The sequence below is a fragment of the Hoplias malabaricus genome, chromosome 16, assembly GCF_029633855.1.
Source record: "Hoplias malabaricus isolate fHopMal1 chromosome 16, fHopMal1.hap1, whole genome shotgun sequence".
NCBI classification, from domain to species: domain Eukaryota; kingdom Metazoa; phylum Chordata; class Actinopteri; order Characiformes; family Erythrinidae; genus Hoplias; species Hoplias malabaricus.
The window spans coordinates 22448838-22462493 of NC_089815.1; the positions used below are offsets into that span (position 1 = coordinate 22448838).

Genomic DNA, 13656 nt, shown 5'->3' on the forward strand with positions numbered 1-13656 from the left:
AACAAGTCAACAGTTTCGGTAATGATACGTTTAATTGTGACGTCAGTTGAGGATTGAAGATGTGATTGAAGAAAATGATACAATAATATGCCAACAATAGCCACAACAACAACATTAATTGACCGTTGGGGTCCAAACACGATAGTATTGATAAACGAGAAGCGGATGTTCTTTGAACGTGCGCGCTCACGGTGGGAAAAAGAGGAAAAATAGGAGATATTTGGATTTTTTTCAAGACGCGGACAAGGCCTCGCGCTCCAGATAAATAATAAAGCGAATCACACGCATGTAAATTCTTTCCTAGCTTGGCTGTGTTGTAATTGACACCCACATGGAGAAGAAGAAACGAGGAACAGCCCCCATCTGCTGGTAGGATCTCTCTCTCTCTCTCTCTCTCTCTCTCTCTCTCTCTCTCTCTCTCATCCTCTTCACCCTGCTGTGGACTGCACAGTGACTCCATCCTCCTCCAGCACCTCAGCGCACGGTAATCTCCACCTCCTTCTCCAGCTTTCTCTATAAGACACAACTACAGCTCTTTCTGGTGAAACTAGTTTTTTCTTGTGTATGGGCAAAATATTACTGGAATTTCACGTCTGGAAGCTGGGATCTGTTTTTTTTTTTATTTTTATTTTGACAAATGCAGACAGGTAAGATGAGCTGAGGCAGAACAGAAGAACTGAATTTCTCATCACCTCTTAGCTATACCTCGTGACTATAACTGACTAGATATTTAAAAAACATATTTATAGATCATACATTTCGTTTAGCTTCCTTTCAAATGTTACCATAAGGTCTGTTTTTGAAATAATTAACACCGGCCCTTAAATAATAACAAATTAAAATTAACACGAGATTATTAACCGGGTGTTTTGATTTAATCGTTATTTCTCTGTAATTATCACTTTCAATTTTTTCTGATAAAATTAAACAATAATCTGTAAAAATAAAAACGTGTAAAAGGTTTATGCCTGTAACGAAATAGCGTTTTCAGCATAAGAATCTATTTTAATTAAATCTCGAAAACGAGTCATTTCAGATTAGAACAATTTGGTTGCACTTTGGGCTATAACTTAGTATAATATTTCCGTGATTTAATGGTTTATAAATTAAAATAAAAATGAGGTAAAAAGTCACTGTATCACGTAAAATGGTTTTAAGGCACGCAGGAGCGAGACAAACTTTGTAAGGTCAGCAGATCAATTAGAAATTCATCTTTGTGTGTATACTTCTAGCACGTGAGCATTGCCCTTAATGTCAAGTGTTGCAGTAAATCTTTCTGAAAGCGTTAAATTTGGCGATTGTTCTTTGAATGTGAATCTAATTTTCGGTGTCTTTTTCCGTCACGCCTCACACGATCGGATCAAACTGACAGAGCGAAAACAGACAAAAGGATCAGGACATTTACCTCCCATCACACTGCTTATGCTCACCCAAATGTAACCTCTTCCGTTATATTTTCATAATTATTGTCCATATACAGTTCAGCAATTCACGTATTAACGATTGCAGCTGGACATGTAGAAATCAACACAATAAACAAATAATACGGCTTTTCATAAATCTATGAAATTTACAGCGAATAACAATAAATTAAAAAATAAATAATGTATATTATTTATATTGAACATCTTACATTTTACATGCTACAGAACGAAAAAAAATATTTAATACTATTTCCCATCGACGGTTCGGAAATTATGTTTTACACAAAAGCTAACTTTAGTGTAAATTACCAAAAACAAAACAAACAAAAAAGCGTAGCAAATTCAATGTTAAAAATGTAACAGTTTAGTTTTAGTTTCATTAAAATCGAGTTACCTCTCAAGCACATATTACAATGTTTACACTCAAGACCAAGTCACACACACTTTTCCATCTCTCAGAACAAGTTTTCCCAAAAATCTGAAACGTTAAATCTTAAAAGCTTTACTGTCCTCACGGGCACAACGAAGTGGAAATGTATCAAGTGTTTAACACCACAGTCCAGTCCTGAACCCTAACTAGTTACTAAAAGGCAAGAAAACATATTAAACAAAGCCAGACCTGAAGAACTGATAAAGGAGTCGTTAGCTAGCTAGTTGGGAGCTAGCTAGTGATAAATGTAAACAGATAAAAACAGAGGGCATTCATATCCTCATCTCCCATCATGGGGATTTTGAGAAGAGTGACAGCTCTTTGTTGGTGAGGAGAAGTCAGAGAGAGGGAGAGAGAGAGAGAGAGAGAGAGAGAGAGAGAGAGAGAGAGACGAACTCCTCCTCCTCCTCCCAAACTAGCCCAGGCTGGGCAGGCGTGTGCTCTCCTCTTCACAAATAGGACACAGGCTCTGCAACTCAACACAGTCCCAAACTCCACTTTCCAGCACTCGGATCCCTAACAGCCAACCGGGACTAATCTCAACTAAGCCTAACTTAGAAACATCTCATTTCAGCGCAAGCTTTTCCTGCTGCCTTATCACCAGGATTATACTCTGATTTTTCTTTCTTTTTCTGTTATTTTTAAGGTTTTGACGGAGCTCCACCAAATGTTCGTGTTTTCTAAGGTCTCTGCTGGCAAGGTGGCGCGCTGAAGAGTGTCTGCGTTCTTCTATTATTTTATTATTGTCATTATTATTTTTGCTTCATCCGTGCTGCGTTTTTGGGGTGCTCTTCTTTGGCGTGGTGCGGATGGTGTGAGGCTGCGGAGCGCCGTATATGGAAGTGGTGGGGTGCAAGGCGAGAGAGAGCAGTTGCACATTGCGTCCAGCAGCCATGCTTTTCCACGGCATCTCCGGGGAACATATCCAGGGAATCATGGAAGAGATGGAGAGGAGAAATAAGACCGAATCCCGCCTCGCCAAAACCGTCCAGATGAACGGCAGGGAGACGGTGAGGCTTTTTTTCCCCTGCGTTTGGTCTTTGATCTAAAGACAGGAACAGAAAGATACATGGACTGTTGCGTCATAATGGTAGAGAAATCACGGTTTGCTCTTCTTCACAAGTTCGGTGAAATATAAAAGAACCGAGGGTTTAGACTTAAGAGTTTAGGGTTTAGAAATATAGCCGGCCATATTTTCAAAAATCAAGAGGAACAGTTTTTATTTAACTATAGGGCATTTTAGAGAGAGAGAGAGAAACATTTTGTAAACGTGTGGAACCTTTTGAAAGTTTAAAGGAGCCCCGCATAATGTACAGGAACCCTATCAAAGCCTCTTTGCAATATATGAAAGTGCTGTCCTCTAAAAAGTCTACACTCACACACTTCATCTCATTAAAACAAGGTTCTTAAGAGAGATACACGGTTCAAGTAAAAGATTAAAAGAAACTTTTGTTTCTTTGGCAAATCTTTTTAAAATGTAGCTAATGATTTTTTTAAAATAGCACATTTTGCAAAGGCGAGGTTATATCAACAAGATAAGCTTATTCGCAAGTATCTGGCTTCGTAAATTGTTAAATTAAATGGAGGAAAATAATAATAATAGATGTATATATTAATACAGTATTTGGTTTAATTTTTTTAATTGACAGCATATGGAATGAGGCCTCAACGGAAATTCTTTAATTAATTATAATCTATTTAAATTAAAATATCTGTTTATAAATGTAGTCTTATTCAGGCTTATACAAACCTTTTGTTAAAGCTTTTTTTCAGGCTAATGTGCTATAAACACACTAGCTGTCGTTTCCTCTGTGCTGAAAACTTCTTTCCATGTGAATGAAATATAACAATTAATGTCTTTCATTTTACTTTTGCCAAGAACTTTACTGGTGTATTTTATTGACGTGAGACCGATGTGCGTATCTACATTGTGCCAATTCAAAACCAGAGTGTTCTCAGTGAATTCACCCGCTGTAAACATTGAAGTGTGAGTGTAAGACTTGTGGGTTGTTTTCCGCAGAGCATGCCCTCGGTGAGCCCGGAGAAGCCCGCACTGTGCGCCGGCTGCGGCTCGAAAATCTCGGACAGGTATTACCTTCTGGCGGTGGATAAACAGTGGCACCTCCGCTGCCTCAAGTGCTGTGAATGTAAACTGGCCCTGGAGTCCGAGCTCACGTGCTTCGCCAAGGACGGCAGCATTTACTGCAAAGAGGATTACTACAGGTAACCCCCACCAGAACCCCTGCTTTTCACCAAATATGTTCCACACACGAGGAAATGTGTGCTTGAACAGTACAGCAGGACTGAGGAAGCCCGCCCTTTAGGCCTATCTGGTTCTTCATCCCTTTCCCTCACACAGTTTCTCAAATTGAACCAACTGCAATAATTGATGCTGCTAATTTGAAAGTACCTCGTGTTATTACACCAGTATACCACACACATTAGCTTAGCTAACTTCCGCCTACGCGAATTCCCACAACAAACTCATTCCCAGTTCATTTCTAACTGCAGGTGTTCATCTGTTTCAAGATACTGCTATTTTTAAACAAAATATGTTTAAACACCAAACCAATATTAATCAAAACTATGTCTAATTACTGTATGCTACAATGCTAGTCGAGTAATGTTCTAATATCACACACTGAAGGGTCAATGAAGGAAATTTAAAAAGTGGTAAGACTGATACAGACTTAGCCCTGGTCACGTTCTGCTGGTTTTCTATGTGATAAGTGCATATTATTTGCTGAATTTAGTTGATTAAAAATAAACAAAAGCTGGTCTGTGCAAAAGTTCAGGCATAATTTGTTTTCCACAGCCTAATGTTAAACTCAATATACCAAGATAACTTGTGAATAATATTTTCAGAAAAAATGGCATGTTTAAGCGTGTTCTTTGTAAATTACCTTTGAACTATTAATTTAGAGTCAACAAAACATGCATCTTGACAAGGGTTTTTAAACCTTTGCACTGGTAAAAATATTTGTCATTTTTGGCGCTACATAAAACCATTTCTAAACCATCTCTAGCAGTGTTTAAAGAGGATAACCACTTAACAAGGACATGAACTATTTATTCATCCCCTGCTTCTCAGAGTGATCACGGTTCCATATATAAACTTTTAACTAAAGAAACATTCCAGGTGTCTCTGTGTTAATGTTAATATAGTGAATGGTCCTTCTGATGTAAGGCTGGTTTTATTTCTTATTTTATTTTATTTGTGTGTGCTCCAGAAGGTTCTCTGTGCAGAGGTGTGCTCGCTGTCACTTGGGCATTTCCGCCTCGGAGATGGTGATGCGCGCGCGGGACTCTGTGTATCACCTGAGCTGCTTCACTTGTGCCTCGTGTAACAAGACGCTAAGCACGGGCGACCACTTCGGCATGCGCGACAGCCTGGTGTACTGCCGCGCGCACTTCGAGAGCCTCGCGCACGGAGACTACCACGCGCCGCTCAACTACGCCGAGCTCGCGGCCAAGAGCGGAGCGCTCGCGCTGCCGTACTTCAACAGCACGAGCGCTGGACAGAAAGGCAGACCGCGCAAGCGCAAGAGCCCAGCCATGGGCATCGACATCAACACCTACAACTCAGGTAAAGCGCTGGTGTTTCTGCTCCTATACATGACCGTTATTCACCACGCCGTACAGCAAGCACATCTGGCCAAACGACTGGTTTACTTATTCTCTGAGTGAAAAGAAAACCCTAAAACAACTCCTACAGAGAATAAACGTCTTTGAAAATTAATGCACAATTAGTATACAAAAAAGGCTTCTTTATTTAATTGTAGATATTGGTGCGGAAATCCTAAAAATATGGCCGTAATTTTGCAGACTATACAGCAAAAATATCACGTTTAATTATTTTCCAACGAAACAGGATGTTTTTGCATTTGAATCCATCAATAAAACATTGAGGTAGAGTATTGAGAAATTAACCCAAATTGTAAACGTTAAGTAATAATGTAAAATCATCGCCAAACTCAATGGACACTTAATTTATCAATGAAAAAATTAAACACAGTATTAATGCTAATGTAAAATGTAAAATCGCAAAACTAATGCTAATGTGAAATCATTAAAATATTTAACGTGCGAATATGTTCGTCTGATTTACCTTTAAATAAATTGTAGTGATTAAACTAACGTCGTATTCTTTTTAATGTTTCTCCCCACCAAAATAAAAGTCTAAAAAAGGAAATATTAAATCTTCAGGACGGTCCGGCTGTAGATTAGACCAAGTTCAGGCCGAGCCCCTAACAATATTAAACAAATAAAGAAGCAAAAACATCTTGAATAACTGAAATGGAAAAAGTTGCCTGCACATGCCAATAAATATCCAATTAACGGTTTTCTTTTTTGTCTCACAAACGAAATATATTTGTAAAGAACTGATGCTGTACTGAACACTGAAGCTAACACTGCAGCTGCGGTGTCTGTGAATGATCTGTACTTCAAGCTATAAAAGTGTGAAATATATTAAAGTTATTAATTAACGCTCGCTTACTGATTATATCATTAATCTGTAACTAAATCTGTAATTAGTAAATCCAGCAGAACTAAACGTACAGAAAGAAGGACAGCAGGGACGGAAATATCCATCTGGTCCTGTCTATTAAACTGTAATAAACGCCAGTGTAAGCCCTGTTCCTAAGTTGAACTGTTCTTGTGTTCAGCTCCAGAATGTCATAACGCAACCCCGCTGCGCCTCTTTTGTCATTGCAGTTACAATTAATGTCTGGCCGGGAAGAAATGCTGGCTTTTGTGCCAAGTTTCTGCCGTTTCTTCATGAATGGAGAGGAATAAGGGCAATCTGCGTGTTAATTGTTCTTTGTTAATTGAAGGCGACGTCGGAATCCGCGGACAGAGCTGCGGAGGGGTCAGTGCTGCTGAACGAACCCAAAGCAGCCCAGTCAAAAAGGCCCGTTCAGTTAGCCGCTCTTTGTGGACATTTTTATTATAAATATGGGATAAAATACTGTTTCCATATGTTATCTGCTTACGTTAAATACCCTGTAGTATTCAAACGTAAATGTTATATTATTTAGTTCAATAAATCCCTAACGCCTCACAATTATATTATCATTCTTTTCCCCTTGGAGTGCTGATACTCAACGGTTGCTAGTTGTTTTAGAGCAGGTCAGGGTTCAGCCCTCAGCTTCGGTTTAGCAAAAAAAAGCTTAAGATTGAAAGCTGAAAAAATAATGAAAAGAACAATGCGAAACAATTTTAGGGCCTTTGTCAGTAAATTTAAAGGTACTGAAGTTGTTTAGTAGGCTGTCAAAGTTAACGCCAGCTTTTAAGAGACAACACTGAGGTAAAGCAGAAAACTCGCAACCGCCTTTCTCTCGGAGCGAGTTAAACAGTAACGCCACCTGCTGGTGGAAAGAGGCGCAGATGGACTTGTTGCGAAGTTTTTGGCAGAATATTGCGTTCACAAAATATATGTTGATCTCTTTGTAATTTTCCCGAATATGTATATTAATTTATTACTGCAATTTCTAATTATTTAAATATTATAGACATACCCTTGTTTTGAAGTCAGGCGTCGGTAAGAGCGGGCAGATTTCTTGGTATTTTTCAAATAGACTTAGATTCACCGCTTTCCTAAAATAGATAGGCTTCAGGTTGTGGGATCCTCATATGTGAGTTAAATTTATTATATATTATACTAAAAAGAATTTTTACATGTACATACTCGGAATAGCTCACATTTTTGTACATTTTAGAATGAAATTCTAATATATGTGGAAATAAAATGTTAGCATGAATAGCATCAGCACTGTTCATGACCTAAGAATGACCCTGTAGCGGAGGACTTTTATATAATTTAAATAAACTGCATCTGTGTAAAGAAAATCTACTAATAACATTTACTAATTTTATGTTATTTTACAAATATTCTTTATGTAATGGTGTAATTTGAAGCACACATTCGATTTTTGCATATTTGTAATGACTCGTTTGTCATATAGTACTCAGTTGCTTAATAATTCTCAATTACTGTTTATTTAAATGACAAAGCTACATACACTTTGCACCCAAATGCCTTGTAATTTTTAGGGGTTTAATTAAAACATTACTGAATTCAAAACATTAGGGCCCAAGATGTGTAGCAGGGAGATAACCTACTTTCCTCACACTCCTTTACATAAATAAATTAATAAATAAATGAAAAACAACAACTTGGGAGGGTTTCCTAAAAACATCTCCATATACAGAACACCAAAATCTTGAGATTTAAAGACTTGCTCTGAATATAGAAGAGTAAATATAGTAAATATATATATGGCCTTAACTCTATGAGGTTTTGTGGTAACTGGGTCTTTTTATTTGAATTTTTTTCTTTATTTGAGTACATTCCTACACTCAGTACCTCCTCCTTCCTGCATTTCTGTGCCATGTAGTCCACTATTATGTTCAGCTCACTTTTATTCGGCTCTAATATCTCCAATATTTAACTGTAAACAAATCCTCTCTAGCTTTTACATGGCTGTTTTTCAGCAGGAATTTAGATACCACTTAAGATATCTTCACATTCTGGCAGTTACCCAGAGGCTCAGTCCAAGCGAACATACACCACAGTTAGGCATTTTTTCTTCATTTGTTTGTGCATTTCTTTGGCTTTTTCCACTGAGAGCCTTTGCTATTTCACTATCTCCTTGCTCAGGTTGTAACGAGAATGATGCCGACCATTTGGATCGAGATCAGCAGGCCTACCCTCCCTCGCAGAAGACCAAACGCATGCGTACATCCTTCAAGCATCACCAGCTCCGCACCATGAAGTCCTACTTCGCCATTAATCACAACCCTGATGCCAAGGACTTAAAGCAGCTCGCTCAGAAAACAGGCCTCACCAAAAGAGTTCTTCAGGTAAGCACACATCCAGTCTTCCAATAATTCTACATGTCATCTCACATGGCCCCTTATCAGAGATTTTCTTTTCCCATCAGCCATCCAACACTTTGTGTTGTTTTGTGTTCCATCCATTTCCTGTATAGTCATAGAAGCAGAATATTGTTGAATAGTAAGACGTATTGGAAGGTAACAGTTTGAAAATAAATACATGCAAATCTAGAATACTGTGTTTTAGTCAAATATAACATGCTGTTATTGTTATATCGGAGTCTGGGATGTGCACATAATGTTCAGGAAGGTTCTTAGAGGGACCCAGAACGACAGCAGTAATTTGGACATAAGACAAAACCTGAGGCCAGTTTATTTCTATAATATGCGATAACAGTATCTCTTCGACAGCTTTTCTTGCTTTGTAGTATTGTTCAGTAGTGGTAAAGTTTGTATTGCTAATTTTGTAGAGATAGGAGAGTAATATGACCATATTCGCAGCAGACATCAAAAAAGTAAAGCCATTGGGATTGGTTTGCAGGTTTGGTTCCAAAACGCACGGGCCAAATTCAGAAGGAACGTTTTGCGGCAGGAGAATGGGGGTGTTGATAAGGCTGATGGCACGTCACTTCCTCCACCCTCCTCCGACAGCGGTGCACTGACCCCGCCCAGCACCGCCACCACACTAACAGACCTGACCAATCCCTCTATCACCGTAGTAACATCAGTGACCTCTAGTTTGGACAGCCACGATTCCGGGAGTCCCCCACAAACTACCTTGACAAACCTTTTCTAACACAAATTTGTTTTTGATTTTTATTTTCTCTTCAAAATTTTATTTTTTGTTGTTGTTCACAAGACACCCTTAAGCGACCAGAGACAGACCCTTTTCAAAGAGACTAAAAAATGAAGGAGGAAATTTTATTGTGTAGCATTTGCAACCACTTGGCAGCTGAGTTTTCATGTATGTGTTTTTATGCACTATGTTAGTTAGGTTTTATGCCTACTTTTGGTATATTTTAGCCCTTAAAATATGGATATTATGCCTAAAGCACAGCTGGAATATATTTTTTTGTTCTTTTTTGTACCAAGCTACGCCCAACGTTAGCATTAATCTATAATGCGTTTTATTTATAGGTTTGTTTTCATAGACGTTCTGTGTCTCAGACACAGACATTATTCCTGCTTTACAACTCAAATGCCAGGTGGATGCTTCAACCTCAAGGTAGTACTATCATTGCCAACAAAGCTCTAATTAGGGTAAAATAAAAAAGATCATCTGTGCAGTGGTAACTGTTCAAAATGTTACGATCCCTATATTGGCAAGATGGTGGAAGGAAACCTCATCTCAATTTTTTTTCTTGAAAGAATGGGACACTTTTCAAATGATTGTACAGAAAAGCACTTTTATCAAAACTTTTGTATTCCACCTGCCCTTAAATTGTGAAGTATACAGTTGCCCAGTGACAATACTGTTGCTAGTGGAAAGTGCATTATGAAGGTGCTGCTCAGGGTGACAGTGAGAATCAGTGGAGTTAGAGATGATAAACGTGGGAGTTTTTTAATTGTGGAACTGAATTAAGGACAACAACAGTTATCAAGCGTGGTGAGAAAGACACAAGGCATTTTTTTTCTCTTCTTAAGCATTAACACGTTTTTTTTTTTTTTTTTGGACAATTGCCACTGAACAGACCAAAAAAATCTTGATTATTCTGACTGGAAGCTTAAGTGAGCGAGGGTTAAGGATTGTTCCGGCTCCTGCTAGGGTGAATTCTTTCATTGTGTGATGGGAAATTTGTTCTGTTGTAGAACAAAGTGGTACTCTAGATCTACTTCATGAAGTAGATGTCTAACTCAGTTCTGCTATGTGCCTTATGCTATAACTTGGAAGAGAGTTTGTGAAATTCAGGAGATACATGTCTGTTTGTTTAACTGATTCACATCCTTTGAAACGCCTCACTAGTTTTTTACAGTTTTTTTTTTGTTTTGTTTGTTTGTTTTTTTTTTCATCTGATTTTTTGATGATCTTTTTAAATGGTGTATTCTGTTACAAAAGGGGGCAGCGATGTCATAGAAAGCAGTTGTGCACTCTTTCAAATATAGTTGGTAAATCCAAGAATCTTATATATTGATCTTCGTGTTAATAGTACAGTACGTGTTCTATCAAGATTGTCCATGTTTCCTTGTTTCTTGACAAAAAAAAAAAAAGATGGTGTATAGAAACTATTTCCCCTTAAATATTTATGGACCAAACGGTTGTTATATCTTATTAAATTTGTGTGAATAAAAAAAAACACTTGGCTTTAACAGAGTTTTATTTTTCATTACTCAACCATTTTATTTATGTTGTTGCGGTTGTTTGGTCACATCAACAGAAACGTGATCTCGATAATTGTTACCCAGTCAAAACTCCTTCCTGCACATCTCTTGCTCTCATTTTTAATATTGATTTCCAATTTCATTCTCTTTACTGTTCCAATGTAATGCCCCATGGATTTGCACCAAAGCCCTGTGGTTGATACACAAAGAAATAGAAAAAAAAATATATGAGGATTGCTTTTTAATGCATGAATATGGCTACTTTATAAAGCAAATGAACTCAACTGAACTGCTAGAGCGCTCACATTTATAATTTTAAAAAGCACTGAAGTAAAACTAAATGCAAACCTCTTAAAGCCAGGTTGCTCTGTAGTTTAATATATTGTTACTTTATGATTTCTTTCAGGGAGAACAAATCTTGGGGCATTACAGCCATACTTCACGGCGTTTGAAAATTCCCTAAAGTATTAAAAGAAGGGGGAAACTTTGATCGGAATTCCTCACCATTGAAGACAAAGACAATATTAGGATAAGATGCTAGTGCTAACAACAACAACAACAAAAAACCTAATACAAAACCCTTTCTAAAAACTTTCTTCTGAATATTTGAGTCCACGCTGGGAGGAGAACCCACTCGATATGTGAGCTTTTTCTTATATCTTTGTTCCTACAGAGCTACAGCTGCTCTTTATATGACACTTACAATGAAAAACAATTGTATAGATTTCTGATTGTATATAACAAAAATAATAGGATGACCTGATGAAACAGAACACACACACACACATAAATATCACACACACACACACACAAATATCACACACACACACATGCCTGTAATTGCTATAAAACCTTCTTCATGAATGTTGCTCTCATACACACACAGCCTCCTTAAGGCTGAACAGCAGAATGGCAGAATGACGATCAGACACAATCTGGAGACGAGAACTCTGCCATACGACTCTATCAAAACAAGAAGTTTAAAAAAAAGATTCATATGTTGCATGCACCTTATCATCTGTTTACCTTTTACAAAGATGACTAGCACTATTATTTTGTTTGATGTTTCATTTGTTGCAAACTGTATAATAAACCATATAACACATTTCCCTTGTGAAACCAAGACCCTCCCCATGGAAATGGAACAAAAATCCACAAATGCATGCCTTATTTGAATAATAAAATACTTCTTTCTGAAGTATGAATAATTTCCTTTGTTTTGAGGCTTACTTTTTGCATTACGCATTGGTGCATTTTCTCAAGAAAAGGGGTAATAAAGATTGGCTGGCCAGCACAGTGGTGCGTTCTGACACTGAAATGTGCACCACATACATTAACTACGTATACAAGCCAAACTATAAACATGTTCTACCCTCACATTGATGTAAACATTTTGCCAAATTAGTCACTGTTAGTAATAAAGTGCATTGTTTATATCTATACACTCTCACCCAGTTAATCACATTGTTCTGATTAGAAAATGGTTTTGTTTCTTTGTAACAGGGAGCCCCTAGCATCAAGAATATCTAAACTGATTGAGTTATTCTTCTTACATTCTATCTTTTAAAAATGTACAAGTGAGGTGTAATACAGGCCAACAGCTTCAAACGGTTCCGATTTTAAGAGTTTAGACAGTGGTTAGTCCTTGGAGGAAAGTCACAGCACGCTTCTGAGCCTCTTAAAGCCAGCAAGTTCAGGGACTTTCATTCAAAATTTGCTGTAAAATGCCAGGCCTTTGAGGAAGCTCGAGAAAGAGAGGGAGAGAGACAACGATGACTCATGCTGAAGAACTTTTACAAAGGCTGCTAAAACGTGGCGGCCACCACAGCCCACAGGAAGCAAGAAGACGGACCCCTGACCCTCCACTTGTAAGGTCAAGTAACAAAAGTAGGCATTTTATATGAATTTACATCATCACTGTCAGAGAAAAAAACGTTATTATAATGTTTTATAGACGTTGTTTTAACGTTATCCCGGATAATAGGCCCATTTATAATTATATATTAATATAAAGCAGAGCGCAGCACAAAAAGAAATACACAAGTAATAGAAATATGGAAATGAAAGGTTTTGATCTGACATGCTTTTTGTTTTTTGTTGCACTCACGTGCAACTTTTCACGTGGCCTGATATTAACGGTTCTCTATAAAATCAATCAATGTCTATTTGCTGAATTGCTGAGTACATCATGCTGACTTGAATTTTAAATACTGTTCCCAAAATGCTTACACAAGCATTACATGAAGCTAACGCTGGTGTGCGTATATAAAACCTGCTAATTCAGGGATTTTGGAATTGACCCGTTGCTTTAATTCTTAATGTATCTGTAGTAAAATTGTGGTATTCATTGTAACCGTTTTGGCGGAGTGCAGAGGATACAGTGTATAGTAATGAAACAGAAATACTTTATTAAGTGGATTCTTTTAGAGTAATTTCACTTTACTCAAGCATACGTGTTTCTGTTGACTTTAACTAATGTACGATCTGAAAAGCATATTGATGATCTTGACTCCGGAAGGCTTTCCCATACGCTTTCATTAATTCAGCTATGGCTGAAACAACACACTTGCAAATGTGGCCTACACAAGTGAGTCAGCTACACGTCTTTGCACCCTCCCCACCAGGTTAGCATGGTTGTTACTAGCT

At 37.7% G+C, this 13656-nt stretch overlaps 1 protein-coding gene across 4 annotated transcripts; it reads left to right on the top strand.

Annotated features, from left to right (window-relative positions):
- The first annotated feature begins 442 nt into the window (after nucleotides 1–442).
- Nucleotides 443–12172, top strand: lhx9 (LIM homeobox 9). Of its 4 annotated transcripts, none has more exons than XM_066647449.1 (6): nucleotides 443–484; nucleotides 2501–2864; nucleotides 3875–4077; nucleotides 5085–5440; nucleotides 8516–8718; nucleotides 9233–10980. In XM_066647449.1, exons 2-6 carry the CDS (start codon nucleotides 2691–2693, stop codon nucleotides 9485–9487), a joined length of 1191 nt encoding a protein of 396 aa, XP_066503546.1. In that variant the 5' UTR covers nucleotides 443–484; nucleotides 2501–2690; the 3' UTR covers nucleotides 9488–10980. The 4 variants fall into 4 exon arrangements, with proteins under 4 accessions (XP_066503546.1, XP_066503545.1, XP_066503548.1 ...); XM_066647448.1 differs by lacking the exon at nucleotides 443–484 and adding an exon at nucleotides 506–647; XM_066647451.1 differs by lacking the exons at nucleotides 443–484; nucleotides 9233–10980 and adding an exon at nucleotides 11417–12172 and having other exon boundaries at nucleotides 2287–2864.
- The last annotated feature ends 1484 nt before the right edge of the window (nucleotides 12173–13656 follow it).